This window comes from Chionomys nivalis, chromosome 1 (genome assembly GCF_950005125.1).
Source record: "Chionomys nivalis chromosome 1, mChiNiv1.1, whole genome shotgun sequence".
In the NCBI taxonomy this organism is placed as follows: Eukaryota; Metazoa; Chordata; class Mammalia; order Rodentia; family Cricetidae; genus Chionomys; species Chionomys nivalis.
In genome coordinates, this window is record NC_080086.1 from 85,655,482 (window position 1) to 85,678,721 (window position 23,240).

General features: G+C 41.4%; 1 protein-coding gene across 1 annotated transcript; it reads left to right on the forward strand.

Annotated features, from left to right (window-relative positions):
- The first annotated feature begins 1,407 nt into the window (after nucleotides 1-1,407).
- Nucleotides 1,408-1,881, forward strand: LOC130879705 (40S ribosomal protein S10-like). The gene has a single exon (XM_057778516.1). The coding sequence runs from the start codon at nucleotides 1,408-1,410 to the stop codon at nucleotides 1,879-1,881; it is 474 nt and encodes a 157-aa protein (XP_057634499.1).
- The last annotated feature ends 21,359 nt before the right edge of the window (nucleotides 1,882-23,240 follow it).

Consider the following 23,240-nt stretch of genomic DNA (forward strand, 5'->3'; position numbering starts at 1 on the left):
AGAAATTTAGTTCAATTAGAAGTCAGATAATTTCCCAAGTTGTTTTCTTTGGTATGTTAACAAATTTTCTTGGATGCAAATTCATAGTTAATTCATCCAATAATAAGGTGGCAGTGGAGCTATGGCTAAGTGGACAGGACAGCAGAGCTGGGATGCCGCAGTCTAGATTTGGACCTGCTAACTTGTCTATTGCTAGCAAAGCCTTACTGGAGTAGCTGCCTCTGCTTTTGTCTCTCCTGTTCAGTGACTAAATCATCATGGGGTTTATGTGTATGCATTAAATGCCACAATGTACAAATGCATACTTAATGCATCACTTTGAGTTTTAAAGATGTGATAGTTGACTCAATGTGCATCTGCCTCTAAAATGTTTTCTGAGTCAGATAGAAATAAGACATTGAAATGATTTATGATAATGGAAATGGATTTTTTTTAACTTTTATTGATTCTTTGTGAATTTCACATCATGCATTCCCATCCCACTTATCTCCCTTTCCCCTCACATCCATTCTCTGCCCTTGCAAACTTCCCTGAAAACAAAACCCAATTTAAAAGAAAAACCAAACAAAACAAAGAAACAAAACAAAACTGGAATAAAAAAACGCAAGAAAAAAGAAACAAAGGAAGTTGTGGTAGTTGTGTTGCTCATTGAGTCACACAGTTTGTGCTCTAGACCATCTTTACTTGCAAGTGTTCATCACCGTGAGTCATTGGTCTGGCTTGAGGTCTCTAACTTCTGCTAGCCACCCACTGATAATGGGCTCTCACTGTGACTCCTCTTGAATATTCTGTTATTGTCCTGTGTAATGGAGATCCTGCATTTTGGATCTGCAGGTTCCTTCCCTTTATGTGCTCCAACAGGTCATAGATGGGGTGGGATTGGGGCTGTCCTATAGCCCTGGTTCTGAGCTTGGGTGGTAACTGGGTTGGATAGCCTGCCAGCCAGCTTTTCCTCCTTGTCACTACCCAGGCAAATTCTCCAGCACTGTCCCTGCTAGCTCACCCATTGCAACCTGAAACAAGGTGCAGGGCCAGTTCTTCTGCTCTCATGCCCTCAGGGAATCCATATCTGTGCTGCCAACAACAGAGTTAGCTCTTGTGTGCTGCCCAGATAGGGTGCAGGGCCTGCTTTCCCACGTGTTGCAGCTGTTGAGGGGCAGGGCTAGTTTTCTCACTCTTGTGATTCCAAGGCCAGCTCTTTTACCTGCCATGGTGGTAATGGGTGAGGGAGACAGCATCTTTCTCTCACCCTTGACATCACATAGCAGATAAAGTAGGGGGAAGGGTCAGCTCTCCTGTTTTTAATAGTCAGGGACAAATTCTCAGAAATGCAAGTGCTGGGTCATACAGAAGAGCAGTTGTGAGCCTCCATCCCGGACCCTGCAGCCGCCGCGATGTTGATGCCCTATGAAGAACCGGATTGCCATCTATGAGCTCCTTTTTAAGGAAGGAGTGATGGTTGTCCATATGCTCAAACACCCTGAGCTGGCAGAGAAGAATGTGCCCAACCTTCATGTCATGAAGGCCATGCAGTCTCTGAAGTCTCGAGGCTACGTGAAGGAGCAGTTTGCCTGGAGACACTTCTATTGGTGCCTTACGAATGAGGGCATCCAGTATCTCCGCGATTATCTCCACCTACCTCCGGAGATCGTACCTGCCACCCTGCACCGCAGCTGTCCCGAAACTGGCAGGCCTCGGCCCAAAGGGCCAGAGGGTGAGCGCCAGGCAAGATTCACAAGAGGGGAGGCGGACAGAGATACCTACAGAAGGAGTGCTGTGCCCCCTGGTGCTGACAAGAAAGCCAAGGCCGGGGCTGGCTCAGCCACCAAATTCCAGTTTATAAGAGGCTTTGGTCGTGGACTTGGTCAGCCACCACAGTGAGCTTGAAGACTGTTGTTTGGAATAAACTTTAAAGAAAAGTGAAATAAAAAAAAAAAAAAAAGAAGAGCAGTTGTGGTTTATTTTGAGACCGACAAACTTTTTCAGAGCTGATCAAATCAATCTTGGCTGCCAGCAACAGAGAGGCTTCTGGGAATTTGTTCTAGTTTTCTTCAGTTATTTTAATTTTACATTTAGATTTATGACTAATTTTGAATTAGTTTTTATATGACCTATGTGTTACATTGAAAGGTATATCTTTCTGCATATTAGCTTTGCAATAGTCCAAGAAACACACAATTACATTGCTGTTGCCAGATGCACTTGTATTTTGGGATGGGGAGGAAAGGCTTTATTTCATCTTACAACTCTCAGGTCACACTCCATCACTGAGGGAAGTCAGGGCAGGAACTCAAGACAGGAATGTGGAGGAAGGAACTAAGGCAGAAGCCATGGAGGAACACTGATTTATGGCTTTCTTTTCATACCCTGCTCAGTCTGCTTTCTTTCTTTTTTTAAAAAATGTATTTTCTAAATTTTGAGATAGTATAATTACACCAGTTCCTCCTTCCTTTTCCTACTTCCAGTTCTCCCACATAAAGCACCGTTGTCTCTTTCAAGTTCACAGTCTCCTTTTCTCATTAATTGATATATATCAATTGTATATATATATATCAATAATATATATCAATAAAATGAATATCAATTTATATATATATATATATATATATATATATATATATATAAATTTCTAGATACATAAATGCAGCCCAGTAAGTCTGTATAGTATTACTTGTATGTATGTTTTCGGGGCTCACCACTTGGTACTGGATAATCAATTGGTGTGATTTTTCCTGTGGTAGACTATTTTTCCCACTCTCAGTGTTCCTAATTGCCTGTAGTTCTTTGTGAAGGGTTGAGGCCTTGTGAGTTATCATTCCCCCTGCCCCACAATCCACCTTGGCATGTCTATTTGTCTCATCTTCATTCAGATCATGTTTAGGCAGCCATACTAGTGATACTTTAATGAGTAGTTTCTGACATTTTGTGGAGACACAATCTCACAACAAACTCCCTGAACCTTTGGCTTTTACATTCTTTCCACCCCATCTTCCACAATGTTCCCTGAGCCTTAGGTGTGGGAGTTAGCTTGTAGATGTATCTACTGGAACTGGGCTCCAAAAACTCTGCATTTTGGTTGGTTGTGGATTTCTGGAATAGTTTCCTTCTTTAACAAAGAGACATTCCTTTGATGAGGTATGAAGACCAAGCTATTCAGCTAGACCCTGGAGAAAGAGGTACAGGATCTGGCTAGACAGAGAGGTTGGAAGTCATAGTTGTAGTCTTGTGAAGAAGGAGAAGAAGGAAGAGAAAAAGAGGAGGAGAAAGGGGAGGAGGAGGAGGAAAAGGAGGAGGAGGAGAAGAAGAAGGAGGAGGAGGAGGAGGAGGAGGAGGAGGAGGAGGAGGAGGAGAAGAAGAAGAAGAAGAAGAAGAAGAAGAAGAAGAAGAAGAAGAAGAAGAAGAAGAAGCTATAGGCACTTGCTTCCAATTCTGATGACTTTGGGAGCCATACGGTGGAAGGAGAGAACTGAACTGAATCTTACAAGGTGTCATTTTATTTTATTTTGTTTTTCGGTTTGGATTTCTCTGTATAGCCCTGGCTGACCTGGAACTCACTCTGTAGACCAGTTGTCTTTGAACTCACAGAGATCCAGCTGCTTCTGTCTCTCAAGTGCACCACCACTCTTGGCTTGCCTCGAACCCTTGAACCTCCTGTCTTTATCTCTTAACAACTAGAATATAGAGTTACAAGCATGTGCCAGCATGCCTGGATTTGTTTGTTTATTTATTTACTATGTGTGTGTACAAGTGCGAGTGTGTGGAGGCTGGAGAACAACTTTGGATATTGACCCTGTCCTTTCACTGTTTTGATGATGGGACTCAGGTAACCAGGCTTGCAAAGCAAGAGCTTTTATTCCCGGAGCCATCTCTCTGGCTTCTTTGTAGATTTTATGAAAGGGTTTCAGCCAGGCGTGGCAATGTATGTCTGTAACCCTAGCACTGAGGAGGCAGAGGTGGTATGACTGAAGCCATTTTGAGCATCCTGGTCTACATAGAGGGTTTCAGATCAGCTAGGGCTACACAGTAAGATACTTCCTCAAAAACAAAACTGTCTTGCTTGGTTCTCACACAGAAGATCAGATCGTCTTTGAATAAAGATACCTTTATTTTTTTTTCCTTTCAACCTAGATATCTTTTACTTCTCTTTATTGTCTAATAGCCTTTGTCAGAACCTCTACCAGAATGTTGATTAGAAATGACAAGACTGAACTGCCTTTTCTTTCTGCTCTTAGTGAAGGCATTCAGTTTGTCACCATTAGGTGTGATGTTAACTGTAGGTTTTTTGTTTGTTTGATGGTACATGATCTTTATTTATCAGGTTGAGAAAGTTCCTTTGTCTGCTCTGTTTGTTGAGTGTTTTAACAGTAAAAGGGAGATGGATTTTGTCAAATTCTGTGGAGTACAGTAGAGTACTGCATGCATTTTCTCCTTGTTTCTGTTGAACTAGCCCATGATGCTGATTGATTTTGATATGTTGAAAGAAGACTGTATATTGGATAAGTGTTACTCAATCCGGATGCACTCCTTGTGTAACTGGGTAAGGCTTGCAGCATTTTATGAGGACTTCTGAGTCACATTTGTATTGGATGCTTTCCTTCCTGACTATGTCTTTATTTGGCTTTTGGGTGAAGGCAGTCCTAGCCTTACAGAGTGAGTTAGAAAGTCTTCTATCTTCTACTACATTTTGGACAAAACTGAGAGGACTGAAATTAATTGATACTTAATTTTCTTTATATATTTGATAGAATTTTCCCAGGAAACCTGGGCTTTTTTTTTGTCATATGCTTTCAAATTCAGATTCTCTTTACCTATTACAAATCTGCTGTCTTAGGGTTTCTATTGCTGCGAAGAGACACCATGATCACAGCAACTCTCATAAAGGCAAACAATTAATTGAAACTGGCTTACAGTTTCAGAGGTTTAGTCCATTATGGTCATGGCAAGATGCATGGTGGCATGCAGACAGACATGGTGCTGAGAGTTCTACAGCTTGATCTGCAGGTAGCAGAAGGAGACTGTGTGCCACACTGGGTGTAGCTTGAGCATATGAGATCTCAAAGCTTGCCCCCACAGTGACACACTTCATCGGAGAAGACCACACTCACTCCAACAAGATCATCCCTCCTAATAGTGCCACTCCCTGTCGGCCAAACATTCAAACACGTGTAAAGCCACCACATCTGCTTGTATTTGTTATTTCTTCTTGAGACAATGTTTGCAATTTAGATATTTTGGGAGTTTATTAATAGGATCCAGGTTACAGAAATGCTATTTTTAAGAGTAATTTCTTTTAGCATTTTGTTTGTTTGTTTGTTTTTGAGACTGTATCTTGCTCTTTGGCCTATGATGTCCTTGATCCCTCCATCCTCCTTCAATCTCCTCAGTGCTGGGGTTATAGGTATGTGCCACACTCAGCTAACTCTCTTGTACTATTAGCAGTAATGCCCTACTTCCATTCCTGATTTTTACTTCCCTTCTTTTCTTAAAAAAAATTTCAGGTTGGAAGTGTAAAAATTTGGTTGACATGTCAAAGAATTAATGGGTTTCAGTGCTTTATTCCTTCTTTTATTGGGGTTTTTTATCAAGACAGGGTATCTCTGTAGCTTTGGACCTGTCCTGGAACTTACTCTGTAACCAGGCTGGCCTTGAACTGCCAGAGATCTTTCTGCCTCTGCCTCCCAAGTGTTGGGATTAAAGATATGCACCATCACTGACTGCTCCTTCCTCTTTTTCTTTCTCTCTTTCTCTTTTTCTTTCTTTCTTTCTTTCTTTCTTTCTTTCTTTCTTTCTTTCTTTCTATCTTTCTTTCTTTCTTTTCTTTCTTCTTCCTTCCTTCCTTCCTTCCTTCTTTCCCTCCCTCCCTCCCTCCTTCCTTCCTTCCTTCCTTCCTTCCTTCCTTCCTTCCTTCCTTCCTTCCATCCTTCCATCCTTCCTTCCTTTCTCTCTTTTTGTAGTTCTGTAGGTTGCCTTCAGGGCCTTATGTATATTAGGTAAGTTTTTTGGCTACACAAGAGCCAATTAATTAATTTTCCCATGTTTTTTTTTTGCATAAGGAAAATTGCTCTATAATCATCTTTTCTTACAATTTTTCCTGCATATACTTCTATCCTTCTGCCTGCTTTTAAGTTTGTAACAAGTAGGTAAGCAAAGGGCCTGACATGGGCCACTATCCACCCACTGAAGTCTACTGGTCAAAGCTTTGGGGATTCTATTTAGGGCCACAGTTGGGAGACAGAAGACTTTGCACAGAAACTATTAGTGTAAAGTAATAAAATATGGCTAGTTGTCATGGTAACAACTTTAGTCCAAGAACTTGGGAGGCATAGGCAGGCAAATCTCTCCAAGTTTGAAGCCAGCTTCCTCTGCACTGTGACTTCCAGGCTTGCCTGGACTACATAATGAGACTCTATCTAAAAATACAATGATAACAGTAAAAACAAATAATTTCTAAATAATAAATAAATGCATAACATGGTTTACATTTTAGAAACATTTTTTCAGTACTTTATTGAGAATGTATTGGTACAGGAGGAAAAAAAATCTAAGAAAAGTGGGTGAAGTCTGTCCTGGTCTTTGTGAGAGAACAAATTATATGTTTAGTTATATATGATCCTTTTTAAAGTGTGTCAGTCTGACCTTAAAAATGTTAACTCTGGGTTGTGGGTATAGTTCAGCCTTGAAGCACATTGCCTACAATGGAAGAGACCTTGGATTTGAACCCAATGCTGAAACATAAGTTTAACTTTGTATTTACTTAAAAGCCAAAATATCAATGAACTTGAAACATAAATTTTTGAAGCAAATAAGTAAGGTAAATCAATTCTTTTACAGAGATGCTGAATTGTGCCACATATTTGGGCTAAATTTTCACCACTGTAGGTATTTTTATGCGAATTTTCAAGGAGGAGTTGAGATTTGTCTTTTTCTTTTTTTTTGGATTTTGACATTTAAAAATGTATATTCTTATTATGCCCTTTGACTCTAGCCTAGAACTTAATATGTAAACCAGGATCATTTCAAACTTAAAGAGATCTACTGGTCTCTACCTTCTGTATTCTGACATATAACACATGGCCAGCTATTGACATCATTTTTATTTTTTATTTTTTTCGAGACAGGGTTTCTCTGTAGTTTTGGAGGCTGTCCTGAAAGTAGCTCTTGTAGACCAGGCTGGTATTGAACTTACAGAGATCCACCTGCCTTTGCCTCCCATGTGCTAGAATTAAAGGTGTGCGCCACCTTTGACATCAATTTTTAAAGATTGGACCATTTAAGGTTTCATCTGAAATTACTTCCTGGTATTAAAAAAAATGAGTGTTTTTTTTTTTTGGGGGGGGTGCAATAGCAGGCTGGGAAAGCTCAGGGACCTGAGTTCAAATCCCCCGTGCCCATGTAAAAAACCAGGTATGGCCATGAACATGCACCTAACTCTGGTACTGTCAGGAGAAGGCAAGAGGATCACTTTGGCTTCCTGGCCCTCATTGTCACTCCAGGTTCAGAGACCTTGCCTCCAGAGGGTAAAACAGAAACTGATAGAGCAAGACATACAATGTATTTTTCTGAGCTCTGAACATGCACGCAGGCACATGTGCCCACAAACACATTGGCAGACATCACAAACTTGTGTACCACACACGTATACGAAAGTAAACAATAAATTCCCTCAAAAATTTGCATGATTTATGCTATGTACTGTGTATTATATAATAAGATGCTTGAAAAATTGTGGTGATGGCTATCAAAATGGCTTAGCAGGTAAAAGTGAAGCAGACAAGCATAGGAGGCAGTTTAATACCCTGGGGCCTCCATTTGTTTTAGAGTTATGCATATCCCCTTGAAATAATGGCTTGGCAGCCCAGTTGCTTCACTTGTATGTACTTGTGCACATGCACGCGCGCGTGCACACACACACACACATACACATACACCTTTCCAAACAATGCACCTAGCTACCTCTTGACTTCCCACCTTCATCAGGTTATATACACCTCTGTATTTGAGCAATAATATGAGTCCCTGCCCTGGTAATGATCAAATTTAGACAGTTTTTACTCAAGTATGTTCCCGATGTTTCTGTGTATGAAGACTAGAAAGACTGATCTTGTTTAAACCTGTTCTGTGGTATGTCCACAGTAAAGCAAAACTGTGCCCTCTAGCAACATTTTAGGGAGGGTCTCCTATTTACAATCTTGGTAGTTAGAATGTAATTGGCCCCCATAATCTGGGTAAGGAGCGGCATAATAGGAGGTGTGGCCTTGTTAGAGGAAGTGTGTCACCATGATGGTAGACTTTGAGTTTTCTTATGCTAAAGCTATTCCCAGCGTCACAGCCCACTTCCTGTTGCCTTATGATCATAATGTAGGCAGCACCATGTCTGTCTACATGCTGCTATGCTCCCCACCATGACGATAATGAACTGAGCCTCTGAACTGTAAGCCACCACCTCAATTAAATGTTCTCCTTTATAAGAGTTACTGTGGTCATGGTGTCTTTTCACAGTAACAGAAACCCTAAGGCACAATCTTAATCTTATGCATAATTGAGTATGCATATAATTAGAATTAGAAACGTTATAGAAAGGTACATATACAGTAGAATAAAACGATGCATGAGCTAACCTATAAATCAGAATAGAGAACTACACAAACTTACCCCGTTAGTAACAACTTGTCCTTCTCTTGAGCCCATGCAAGGAATCACTGGGCTTCAGAGTGCTCTCACTCATGTGGCCTGCTGTCAGTCTTGACAGTACATCTTCATCTTCCTATACTCTATATTACTAATCTCTTTGCATCACATAAAGTTACATTGCTTCTTTTGCAAATCTGTGTGAATGCTCATCTTCAGTTCTTTACATGAGAGACCGAGAGCCTGGAAACATCTGATCTAGGCTCCTACCACTGATAGCAAAGGCACTTCTGTCAAACCTGACAGCCTGTGGTCTCAACTGACTCAGTTACCCTGTCCTCTGATGTACACACACACACACACACACGGAATAGATTAAAAATGGGATTAAATATGCATTACTTTGCATTTTAAGCCATTTGGAAGGTACAGTTCAGTGCCATTTAAACACATCTTAATCTTATGCATAATTGTTACAAGTAGTATCAATAATAATAATCTTTCTGTATCTTTTCAACAGTATTTCATTAAGTTATGTTTTACCGTAAGATTTATAGAACAGTTTTTACTATATATGGATCAAATTATTGTTAGTCATAGTTCCATAGGGTATAATAGTTAAAAATGAGCAGAAGATCAGCTAGTTACTCTAGCTAATCCATGACAGAATTCGAACAAGTACCTGTGTATCACACATGTTCGGTGTCTCACTGCTTCTTCAGGACACGTCAGACTATGGCGGCAGAGGATTTAAGTTGGTCATGCTGCTAAAACAGAGCTTCCAGATGATTCCAGGGAAGAAACAACAACATCAAATGCTTTGAAGTCACAGACTAAAACTCTGCAAAATACTTTACTTTTTCAGAATTCCACCACTTGGAAGGTGGAGACAGGAAGAAACCCAAGGTCATTCCCCACTCCACAATGAGTTTGTGGCCAGTCTGGGTTACTCTAGACCTTGCCTTAATTCCCTTACTCCCCCAAACACCCACCCAAAGCACCAAAGTACCATTTTGCTTAGACTTCATCTTCATCTTGGCAGGAATTTTATGAGATTCGATGCTGTATCCTCAGAAGACTGGCAGCTCTGTGCTCTCAGAGACTGTCTGTCTGCAAGCTGCTAGCATTGTGCAGAAACTGCAGCAGGCTGGTTCATGCGAGAGGATGGTCAAGGACTGGGGCTGCTTGGAAGGCTTTCATTACTTGTCAGTATTTACAATGGGGTTTGTTTTATCTATAACAGCGGCATATACACTTTGGCAATATAAAAATAAGAATCATTTACAGAGGTGTACATTTCATTGCAACCAACCCACTCAGGAATCCTGAAGTACAAGTCTAAGATCCCACGCTCTGGGCTTCAATTATTAATCCTAGGTAGAAAGAGCAACATGATGTTATCTTGAAAGTTAGTATTATCTCCTGATAAATAATAACTGAAATGCAAAATTCATTTATTAGCTCAACAGATAATTCTGGTCACTTATTAATTATTAAGAACTGAATTAAATAAGTTGAATAAAGGAGTGTATATGAGAGCATTCATGATTACAAAGCTTTTTCTCTGGAGGGAGAACGGACAGTAAATTCAAACCCCAAGACAATTTCAGTAATGAATGTGGTGATATAAATAAGACACCCATTGGAGTAATGTGTTGGGAGGGTAAATTCATGTTAGGTAGATTAGGAATGATGGCTGACCTGAGTGGCTAGGGGCTAGGTATGGCGATAGTGAGTTGAGGATGGTAGGTAGAATGAGAAGCAGCTTCCAAAGCTCTGAACTTGGGAGTCGGTAGCTTGAAAAACAACACAGGCCAGCCGATAGGACAGAATCACATGAGGATGAAGGATGGCTGGGCATGTGGCAGTCATAGAGGCAGTTTGTGATAGACAATGACAGAGAACCCATGTGAGAAAAGACGCCTAATGTCCATTCAGGCGCCCTTGTCTCTTTCTCTTAAGAATTAAACCTAGCACCTCATACTGTTCTAGACAAGCATTCTGACTCCAAGCTATATTCCCAGCTCTCTTCTTACTTTTTATTATTTTAAATAGTATCTCACTGAATTGCCCAGGCTTCCAAGTATTTCTATAGTCCAGGCAGATCTCAAACTTTTGATCTTTCTGCCTCAGCCTCGAAAGTAACTGGGATTACAGGCCTATACTACCTGGCTAGGCTTGCGCTTCTTTTCTCCATGCAAAATGAAACAATTGAAAAGCTTCACGAAACATGATGTTCTGTATATTTCATAGGTGCCCTCAGAATGCTCTCTGGGGGATGAGTTTGGAGGTTCTATGTGGGAAATAGGAAGCTTTGAGGCTTTTGTAAAAGATGCTAGCAACACAGCTGAGAAGTGGGCCACTCACAGGTCTATTTCTGTGTCAGCATTTATCAGCTTTATGCTTCATTAGTATTGTGAAAATGATGTAGGAGACATGTAAGATAGTGGTGACATAAGGCAGATCTTGGGGAAGTCTGTTTGAACATTTAAATCAAGAGGGGTGTTCTGTCAGTGAGGGGAGAAAAGGATAAATGCAATAATCTTGGATGGAGAAGTCAAGCCAAGAGATTCAGGATGGAGAACCAAGATCACACAAACAAGCCATGAGCAGGGTGAGACCCCTGCTGACAGGCTAGATAGAAAGTGAAGGACAGCCTAGCTGAATCAGAAGGAGAGAAGAAAGGCCATTCTGATGGTAGTAAAATTATTGGTGAGGTTTTCCCTGAGGGGTTAGGAAATGGGGAAAGAATTGGAGGGCAGTAGAAATGTTAGCAAAGGTGTAATGGATAGCTTGTATGTTTATGCCTACAAGAATGATCCAGTAGTCGGCGTCTAAGGAGAGGAGGAGAATTTCAGGGTAATTGTTGGCTCAGTTTTCTTGAAAATGGGGATAGGAGATACAATCTAGAAAGTCAGGGAAGGGTTTGGTATTTTTTAGGCATAGGGGAGCTTTCTCACTGTAAGAAGAGGAAGGCAGAGAAGGAGAAAAAGAGAGGAGACATTTAGTCAGTGTGGAACTGGGAAGTTCAGGTATTTCTCAACTGATTGCTACGCCTTTCTCAGAGGAGAATGATGTGGGTTCCTGAGCTCTGGAAAGGAGGGGCGTCTGGAAGTTTGAGGAGTGAAAGGAAACTCACTCTGCTTTGATGTGAGAAAAGCAGTATGTTTCCTGGATATCAATGAATGCTCATCTAAAACTAGTGCTCAGAAATTGAGGGCAAGATATTCTACATGGTTGATGCTTTTTTTTTTCACGAGGAGCATTTGACTTTGGGGACAGATGTGCAGATGAGTCTGATTAAGACTGGGGTTTAAATAAATGCATAAAATATAGGAAAGAGGACATGAGGATGCAGGAGTTAAAGGAAAGTGGATTATGATCACTATTCACAAGGTCCAGACTGGGAGAGATGGAAAGAGTGTGCCCATGATGAGAACGGGAAACGTTTTTCGCTCTACTCCACTGAACAATTGCTGACATTTCAAGTGGAGACGAGAACTGGGGATAAAATGAATCACAGAAGGCAGTGCTCTTGCCACGGTGGCATTTTTCTGCTGTGGTGTACTCATTAGTGATGCCAAGATACTCACAGTGTTGGGGATGGATGAGGGAGACAGATAAAAGCAAAGATTGGGAAAATGATCTAGCAACTGAGAAGATAAGGGATTAAGAAAAGCAATGCCCTCTCCACACTTTCTCTCTCTCTCTCTCTCTCTCTCTCTCTCTCTCTCTCTCTCTCTCTCTCTCTCTTTCTCTCTCTCTCTCTTTTACACACACACACACACACACATACACCATGAGACTGTCTCTGAGCAAACAGTGTTTTGGTAAATTCTGACTCCTAGAGGAGACATTGCTCTGGGCACCGAACAACATTGCCCTCCCCTTTGTTATCATGACGGTCAGTGCTCAGGGACTTTGCTGAATTTGCAGGCAGTGTACAGCAGGGCTCAGAGCATATTGTTTCCTCCTGCCCATCCCTCCAACATCCCAGGCAAAAATGTAGGAGCAATAGTCTTACAGGTATAACTCTGAAAAACAATAATTTAAACCCTCAAATGGTGAGGGTTATAAGATTCGAAGACGTGTTCTATCAAATATAGAGGACTGGGCATTGGTCTTTGACTTTTCTCCAGGAACATTGTTGAGCCACACATGTCCTTATTTTGAGTAGATCCTGAGAATTTGGAAGAAGAAATATCCATTGGAACAGACCTAAATTATTATTTGAAAAAATAAGTTTCCTCTAAATTATATTACCCTTTGTAGTAATCAGTAGCATTGCTTAGCATTTTTTTTTTTTTGGTTTTTTGAGACAGGGTTTCTCTGTAGCTTTGGTTCCTGTCCTGGAACTAGCTCTTGTAGATCAGGCTGGCCTCGAACTCCCAGAGATCCGCCTGCCTCTGTCTCCTGACTGCTGGGATTAAAGGCGTGCGCCACCACCGCCCCTTTAGCATTGTTTGGAAAGCTCTGGAGATTCATTTTTTTGTCTTCTAATATGTAAAAATATTAAATGTGGAAAACAGAATAGTTTTTTGTGGGTCTTTGGTTACTGCCACAAAAGTCCCATGAATACAAGATCCAATCTATACCATCCTGCAACCAGAGGGAAGGGAATTCTCCTCACTTTCCCCTTCTACTCGTCTGCTTCAAACTTCTATACCTAGAGAAAGCTTCCTTTGGTGTTACTTATTTATTGCATTTATGTCCCTTTCTCCTAGACATAATGATCCTGGAAGGAAGGAATTTCAGCCTGTTAATCTCTGCATCTTTAACATTTATCACAGACTCAAAACATTACAGGCTTTAAAAATTTTTCAAGGAAAAAAGAAACTTAAGTCAATAAAAAAAAGATTAAGCCATGTATAGATAAGGAAAAATCTTAAAGTCATTTTAGCAATGGAAGAAGCCAACCTAAAAAGGATCACACGAGTACAATTTGAATCATAAGCTATTTTGAAAGCAACAAAGCTATAGAGAGCGTTAAGAGATCCATGGTTGAAGGAGGTTAGATGATTGACATAAAGGAGTGTGAACAGCAGGAGCTCAGATTGTCTTTAAGCTGAGGATGCTGTAATTGAGGATATTGATGCCGTTGACACAAGCAGTACATGTGTAACTAGAAGAGTGGGCCTTACACACACTACAGAGCACCGGTAAGAATAAACTACCAGTATTAGCTCATCAGTTATAAGAAGGTGCGACATGAATGCAAGGTGCCAATAGCTGTAGACACTGCAGCAGCAGAGGGATCAGCTATCTGGAGTGTTCTGTGTCATTTGATCAATTATTCTGTCATCTAACTCTGTAACAAAAAGGTCTAAAGTCTATAAAAAAGAATGTCATTAAAAGTAAGACTCAAAGGGAATCAGGCAATAGATGATGTTTTTAAAAATAAATGCTTAAAACACGTGCTACTAACGCAGATAAAAAAACACAATGGAATCCATGAGCAGCGACGTGGTGCCAATAGATTCTTTCTGAAGGTCCATGACTCCACGAGCATTGGGAAGCTGGCTAGGTTCCCAGTGCCAGGCATGATTTACCTCGTGTTGAATGGTCCTTAATTACAATTAGGCAGCTGTTGATTTCTACCAACATGTTGAGGGCCACTTTTCTGTCTTTTTATGCATATCTTGCTGTGCTAATAATTGCCATGGTTCCTAGGTGGTGTAGGGCTGTTTACTTCCCTCCCTTGGCAGCTTGCATAGTATCTTCTGGAGCAATGGAAACTAGATTGCAGGAAAGAGGCTTTCAGGTCAGATCCAGCTTGAGTCATCCAAGTCAAGTGTCTTAAGTGTGTGATGTCTTCAGCAATAGGGGCCTCCCTCGACCCCTGAGAGGCAGCCAAGGGTACATCTATAACTATATTGGTTTGGGAGTTACTTAGACGACCTGACCAACCCTTCAAAAGGAAGTTTCTTCTCCTCCTGGGGATTTTTTTAGGGAACTAACAGAGCATTATCAATAAAAAAATGAAAATAGTGAAGAAATACTCCAAAAACTGTTCATCAGAATTAACCATCAGGGGAACACAAAGTAGGATAACCTTGAGATTTCATCTCACCACACTCAGAATGGGCAAGATTGGCAAAACCACTGGCAGCAAAGGCTGGGGAGTCTGTAGATAGGGGAACCCTTATTCTCTGTTGGTGGAAACATAAATTGGTGCAGTTGCCATAGAAACCAGCTTGGAAAAATCCTCAGAAAACTAAAATAAATCCGCCACATGACCCAGCTATACCACTCTTTGGCAATGCCCAAAAGACTCAACAACCTATCTTACATAACTTGTTCGGCGATGTTTATGGCCACCCTATTCACAATAGCCAGGATATGGAAAATGACCTAAACATCCTGGGGTATAAACGGCCCCCATAGGCTCATGGGGAGTGGCACTATTAGGAGGTATAGCCTTTTTGTAGTAGGTATGGCTTTGTTGGAAGAAGTGAGTCACTAGGGTGTGGGCTTTGAGTTCTCAAATGCTCAGACTAGGTCTTGTGTGACATTTACTTCTTGCTGCCTGCAGATCAAGATGTAGAACTCTCGGCTCCTTCTCCAGCACCATGTCTGCCTGTGTGCCACCATGCTTCCCATCATGATGATTTTGGATTAAATATCTGAACTGTAAGTCACTCAAGCAAATGATTTTCTTTATAAGAGTTGCTGTGGTCATGGGGTCTCTTCACAGCATTAGAAATCCTAAGACACAACCTTCAACATATAAGTGGATAATGAGAATATGATACAGATGCACTATGGAATACTATTCAGCAATAAAGAAAAACGGAATCATGAAAATTGCAGGCAAGTGGATGGACCTGAAAAAGATCATATTAATTGAGGTGACATGAACCCAGAAAGACAAATGCCACATTTTCTCTTTAATCTTCAAATCCTCAGATGTAAGTAAACAATGTAGAATAACCAAAGAGACAAGGAAAGTGTAAAGGGATCATAGGTAGGGGGAGGAGATTGCGAAGGGGATAGCAGGATGCAGCTGATAGGAAGCAAGAAAGAGAGTAAGAGGGAAAAGGCTCTAACTGAGGGTTTGGGAGGGAGGCAGATCAAGACAGAGGAGGAAGGACAAATAACAAGGTTGTTTAGTAAAAGAAATTATATTATTTTATATTTTAAAAATTAAACTAAGTACTTATAAATTTATGAAAACAGAGAGAGATAGAGAGAGAGGAGGATGAGGGAGGGAGGGAGAGAGAGACACACACACACAAACAGAGGGGGGGGGAGAAGATTAAAGGAAGCTAAGCCTTTTAGGCTGACAGTGTTCCCAACAAGAACCATAGACTATGAAAAAATAATTCTTAAAAACTGTTTTCATAAAGGAATACTCTGGAAATTCCTCAACAGGAAGCATGGCATAGCTTTGACAATACACCCACACATTTTCATTGTTTGGCTACCCATCTTAATCATCATATCACCTGTCTGACATCCTTTCTCTGTCTTTTCTTTCCCCTTGTAGTCTAACCTTGAATGTTGGGCACTAAAAAAATGATTTCTTGAATTGAGACTTACATAGCTCTTGATGCAAAAGCCATGGTCATTATAAAATTTAGCAAAAAAGGAAAGTTGCTCAGCAGATTCTCAGTTATGCAGACAGGACCTACAGAGCCAGGACAGACACAGCACAGTTAACATGTGTCCCCACAGACACACGGATAAAACTCACATGTTAATCCGGGGAGCTATTTTTCAGCTGTGTCTGTGCCGGTTTGCTTTGGACAGTGCAGCTCAGTACCTATAGGTTTAAAGGCAGTTCATAGTGGGCACGGAAAGAAGTGAGCTGTAAACCTCTCAGCCTACTGCCGGTCATTGGCTCCTGAGTCTCAGAGGAATGTGGGCTTCATCAGGCTGAGCTGACTCGTACAGGAGAAACGCGAGACTCAAGCAGGTCACTCTCCTTTGTTGAGCTGCTCCTTCTTGTCAAGCCACCGGGATGCACGCTGTGGCTCTTGCTTGTCACTGGGAGCCTATCACAAAGCCCCTTCTGTTAGGACCCCACACCTGAAACTACCACCAGTCAGCGGAGCATAAACAGTAAGGTGGAGCCAGTGTCCCAAAGCTCCCCTTGCACAATAGCCTCTGCTGTCACAGAGCCACAGTCCCTGGCTCTTCGGGTGGTATATTTTTCCCCATCATATGCATGACAGAAAGTCTAATGGAGCCTGGAGTAGCTTTTAAGATCCCATAAAATGGACTGTTATCAGTTTCATCGGTGTCCCAAGATGTCTCCCTGGATGTCAGGGAGCCCACAGTGGCTGTATTTTCAGTCCTGGGGTCAGCGGGGAGCAGAAAAGAATTAGTTGAAAGAATTAGGGAGAGTGGCGGGGGGCAGTGGGGAGGGGGCTGTTTGCAAACCAGAATACAAGCTCACTACTCACAGTCTTGCAAGATGAATGAGCACTTCTTCAGTTCCCTTTGGGTTATGCTTTATTTCAGTCTTTACAACTGAGACATAGGGGGCTGGAGAGATGGCTCAGTGGTTAAGAGCATTGCCTGCTCTTCCAAAGGTCCTGAGTTCAATTCCTAGCAACCACATGGTGGCTTACAATCATCTGTAATAAGATCTGGTGCCCTCTTCTGGCCTTCGGCATACACACAGATAGACCATTGTATACACAATAAATAATAAATAAATATTTAAAAAAAAAAAAACAACTGAGACATAACATGCACTGTTACAGATGTGCTCTTTAAACAGCCACTTGATCTCTGTTCTTAATGATAAACATCTTAACAACCTGAAAATATTTTATGTCCAAGTTTGGAATGTATAATTTTTTTAATTACACCATAATATTGGGGAAAATATTAAGTGTAAAAGAACATTGAATCACCAGGGAGTCACGCCTGCCATTTTCTAAGATTTAAAAGGTGTGGTAAAATTGAAAAACATTTTGTGTGTTTTAAAATTTTATTTAATTTAATCTTTAGATAAGATCTCACAGTGTAGCCCAGGTTTGACCAGAAATCACTGTCTAGAACAGGTGGTCTCAAGCTCATGACATTCTTCTTGGGGGGCCTCAACCTCCCACCTGTTGAGCTCGGAATAAGCTGCCATGTCTATCTGGAAAAGCCTGTAAAATCTTTTTAAAAACTTACTTCTTTTTATTTGATGTGTTGAGTGTTTTGCTAGCTTGTGTATCTGTGTACCGCATGCATGCTGTGCCCACAGAGTCCAGAAGAGAGTGTGGAATCTCCTGGAGCTGGACTTACGGGCAGCTGTGAGCCTCCAGGTGTATCTAGGAAGCAGACATGGGTCCTCTGGAAGAACAGCAAGCTCTCTGAACCACTGTGCCATCTTTCCAAGCCTCTGGAAAGGACCTTGACATGTGGAGAGTACCACTCTATCTGACCTAGAAATGATAATCTAGTGAGAACTGAAGCTACTGTTTTCATATGTTGGTTTCTATTAACATTCCCAGAGTTCCCAAAAATTATGTATTTCATCTTGAGGTGATAAATAACATTTAGGACTCACTGAGTACATAAGCTTAGGACTCCTTCTTATTTTGGTTATTATTGAACATAGTTCTCTGTCCATAAGGTCAACTGTACAAACCTAATTTTGTATACTCCTGCCACTTAATCTAAGGATCCTATCATCTTGCAGGAAAAGTGTTTAAGTTGGACAGGATCACATCCTCTAAGGCATTTGAGAGAGATACATCTGACCAAGGTGTCATTTATGGGTGATGACATTCTCCACAACACCCTTAGAAGCTGCTAACCACTTGCTTCTCATGCATGATCCCTGCCATATGAGTAGCTCTTCCCATGGCTTCTAGTTTGCCTTTCTGTATACACATCCTTATGGTCCTTCTAAGAGGCATGAATGTGTAGGCTTCTGAGGTGCCCAGCTTCTCAGGTTCAGGGCACAGCATTTCCTTTCTGGCTCTTCAGAGATCTTTCTAGGAACACAGGGCTCTCAGCACCTCTTTCCATGAACACAGATCTCTACTTCCACAGTCTTCTTCTGAGGTTTCAGCCTCTCACACAGAGGGACTCCTTTGTGAGCCTTGGGAAAAAGGCCTTCGTCATTCCATGACTTTACCTTGCTTTTTCCCAAGGGGATAGACTTCAAGACACCATAGTGGTATAATTAGCCACTTTCTTTTTATCATGCCTTTCTCTTTCTTCTGGTCAATGAATTGAGCACAGACCCGACTATCTGATTGGATAGGGGAAAGAAAGGTGAGATTCAAAGTGGAGGGGGTAATTTATACTTCAAATCTATTATTCTGCCTTTCATGACCAATTACTTTTTACTCAGAATAATCCTCAACAATTTAGCATTAACTTATAGAATGCTCAAATGTTTGCTTGTTTTCTTAAATAAAACCCAGAAATTTAAGCACATAAGCTCAGATTTCTCTAATATAGCAGATTCTCTGTGTTAGCTTGGAGAATTTCTCTCGTTAGTGTCTGGCTCTTCCTGTAAATGTTGGTGGATGCTTTGCAGTCACATTTGCATGGCTATAATGGCTAGACAGTCTGCTTTAATCAACTGTTACATTTATTAATTTGTGCATGAGGGCCATACATGAAAGTCAGGACAGCTTGCGAGAGCTGGTTCACTCTATAATGTAGGTTCTGGGGTCCTTAGATTTGCACAGAAAGTTCTTTATCCCCACTAAGCAATCTCACTGGCCTTTAAATAACATTTTTTTTTAAATTTATGAGTGGACATTATGGGCAGGCATATGTGAAGCCAAGCTGTTTGGGCACAGAATGAACTATTGCATGATCTTAGGCTGTGCTGAGGAATGGAAAGTGCACAGCATAGAACTGTAGGCTGTGCTTTGGACCAAGGCTCTGCTTGCTAATGTTGCATCAAGACTATTGAGAGAACCACCTGGGAAGTTACTAGCAATGCATGACCCTCAGAATTACTAGGAAGATACGACATGAGGTCTACATGGATGCCCTTTCACCAGTGTTCCGTGTAGCTCTAATGCATGTTAAAGTTTGGGAACTGCTGGATTTAAGCAAGTGATGCTGGAAAGGAGGATTTGCCTCTGAGACTCGGTTTTCTCATTTGGGATTAAGACTCATCCTCTGCTTAGCCTCCTAGAAGGTGTGTGCCCAGGAAGCTTTGCTCAGTTCTATGATCATGACATAGGTCCTCGATCCTCTCTCTTCGGAACACAAACACACCCGAGTGTTTGGAGACATCATATGTCCCCCGAGAGGTCAAGAGGTAAGATAACAGGATGTATAAGACCCAGCCTTGCTGAAGGTCAGCCTGCAGTTGAAAGCTGGGCTCCAGTTCTTGGTTTTGCTCCATGTCTTACCCCATTTCTAACTTTTGCTAAGCTCTCAGTTTCTCCGTGCCTTGGCTTTGTCATCTGTGACATTAGAACCATGCAGTAGTAACTGCTGTGCCACAGAGACAGAATGAGATGACATTTGTGTGAGAATGAGGTTGCATAGGGCAAAGAATGAGGTTGCTTACAGAAGGGCACACTGTGTTGGTGCCCAAGCAATGGCCATACATTCTTAGTTAAGTACATTTCTAAGGGTCAGAGCCAAGGACACTATTTCTGCCTTGAAGGATCTTCTAAAATGTACTAGACATGTAAATTTATAATGTCAGAAGTAATTGAGACTTGTAGTATTCTAAAAAAGAAACAGAAAAAAAGAAAAAAATACATAAAAACAGATAATTCACAGTTGAGGGGTAGATCAGTGGTATAGGGATTGCCTCACAAATGAGAGGTTCTGGGTTCAGTCTCCAGTTCTGGAAACAAAAAAGAGGCAAATAATTAATTGATGTGGGAAACATACTTTAAAAATAAAAGAAAAGGCAAAGATAAATTATCAGTTAGCAAAAAGTTTATTTAACATAATATCACAAACTGAAAAAAATGTCTTATTAGTTAATGCATGGCAGCTAGTAATAAATAATGGGGCTTGAGTCCCAGCTCTTGGCCAGTACAGAAGGGGTGTGTGTGTGTGTGTGTGTGTGTTTGTGTGTGTGTGTGAGAGAGAGAGAGAGAGAGAGAGAGAGAGAGAGAGAGAGAAAGAAAGAGGGGAGAGAGAGAGAGAGAGAGAGAGAGAGAGAGAGAGAGAGAGAGAGAGAGAGAGATTACTGAAGCCGCAGGAATGCTAGGAGTCTGAGGCCTGCCTAGGCCACAGCAGGTACCAGGCCTGTTGGGGCTATGCAGAATTATACCTCAAACTAAACAAATCAAAGCTACAACAACAACAACAGACAAAACCAAAAGAAACAGAAAGGTAAAACCTCAAACGTTTCATCTAACATAATTTTGAGAGGAAATAAATCTTGGATGAGAGCATGCGTGGGTGACAAGCTTTGTAGCTTCTAACGAAGGCCTGAAGCTTGTTTGAAGGTGGACATCACCTTGGAAATGCAGACTGTTGCTTGCAGGATGAGAAATATGTGGACACTCTGTATTCCCCTTTGATTTCGAGAGTGTCACAATACACAGGTCACCCAAGCGAACAATATCTAAAGTGTTCTAAGACTCCCCGAGTCTCCTGGGGATGGTAAAACAGGATACAGTCTTTTATTCTCATTTCCCTCCATGAAATGCTCTCTCCTCTTCTAGGAACGCAGGCTGGTGACTGTGCATACAGATAGGCGCTCACAATGGGGAATGACATTTAAGCATCTCACCTTCTATGCTCTACAGCCTCTCTGTCCTTTTAAACCTTGCTGCTGGGCCAAATGCAATGGAGACTCTGTGTGACTTTCCGTTTATCTTCTCTACCCAAGCTACAAAGTTAGTGCTCGAGTGTGTCAGGTATCACCTGGGGACTTGGGAGCGAGGCTTTTTACAGTGAACCCAATCTCGTGACCTGTACCACATTGCCTTTGATTTGAAGGCGGGTTAGTTGACTACCAAGACAGCTTACTACATTAGTCAGAATCAAGTTCACCTGAAATGTGGGCACACAGTAATTGCTAGCTTGCCACATGATAGCTTCTGGCATACTGTTACATGCTGGGTACAAATGCCAGTGGGAAATGGGGATGCTTTCCTCCGGCGTGTGCTGCCTGAGCAAAGCTTTCCATTCACAATTTTAAGATATCAGCAGTTGAAAGAGTAAAAATCATTCGCATAACATTTCAATATTTTCTTTTCTTTTTAAAAAAACACATTCCTGCTTCTCAGTTTTCTCATAGCTCATTTTCTGTTTCTGTATGTGCAATGAAGTCTCAGAAACAGATCTTGAACCATTTTAAGGTAAGTCACCTGTATATTGCCATGTCTCTTAATATGTGTATTGCCCTTTAACTCCCTATTTTTCTTTCATTTATCTAGACAAGGTCTCATTATGTAGCCCAGGCTGCCTGCCTACTCCTAATCTTCCTGACTCAGTCTATCAAGTATTGGGGTTACAGGCAGGCGCCACCATGCTTGATTTTGAGAGATTTTTCTTTTTTTCCTCCAATCGCTAATTTTATTTATTATTTATTTATTTATTTTAGTTAAAGGAAAGACTGGAGAGCTAAAACTTTTCTCCCACTCTGTATTGCTTTTTTTATATTTACTAAATTAGTATGTTACCAACTTGCTTTTCCATTAATGTAGATGGTTTCTTGATTTATTGATTTTATTGAGCTACAAATTTTTCTCCACTCCCCTCCCTTCCTCTCCTCTCCCCTTCAACCCTTTCCAATGGTCTCCATGCTCCCAATTTACTCAAGAGATCTTGTCTTTTACTACTTCCCATGTAGACTAGATCCATATATGTCTCTCTTAGGGTCCTCTTTGTTGTCTAGGTTCTCTGGGATTGTGATTTGTAGGCTGGTTTTCTTTGCTTTATATTTAGAAACCACATATGAGTGAGTACATATGATTTTTATCTTTCTGTGTCTGGGTTTCCTCACTAAATATGATGTTTTCTAGCTCCATCCATTTGCTTGCAAATTTCTTTCTTTCCTTTTTTAAAATCCCATCAGTTTAATAACAGTAAAAAACCCCAAATGGAAAACTGAAGGCAAGGGAAGTGGCCCCTAGGTAGGGGCACATGGATCCCTGTTCATGGCACCAGGCCTGGCCACATGGTCCCCGGTATTGCTATTGCTACGAAGTTGGGGGCAGCGATTGTCCTGTGGGAGCCATTAGTCATCTGGGTCAGGACTCTTACTTCTTTGGGGATATGCTCAGCTTCTGCATGCCCCAATCTTGTCCAGCAGGTCAGAGGTGAAGGCCTCAGTGGGTTTGTAACAGTCAACTAACAGCTCCTTCACTCTAGCAGCCCGGGTATCATCGCTTTCCATGTCCAAGAGTTCATCCACATCTATCTCCAGCTCTGGGATCTCCTCTTCCTGGCAGTTTTAGAGACGCATGAGCTATTCTAAAATCGCCTCCTCCAGGTTGAAGCGCTTCCAGTAACTCCTTGCGGTTGTACATGATGGTGACCTTCCCTTGCCTTCTCACTGGGCAGCTGGCTCCGGTTAGCTGGCAGCTCTGCGGAGAGGATGGCGGGGGTGCCGCAAATTTCAAGATGTCATTATTTTTCTTTGCTATGAAGTACTCCATTATGTAAATGTACCACATTTTCCTTATCCATTCTTCAGTTGAGGGGCATTTAGGTCGTTTCCACGTTCTGGCTAT

Bases quoted from the DNA above. Each gene is read 5' to 3' on its own strand.
- LOC130879705 (XM_057778516.1), top strand. From the start codon at position 1,408: ATGAAGAACCGGATTGCCATCTATGAGCTCCTTTTTAAGGAAGGAGTG.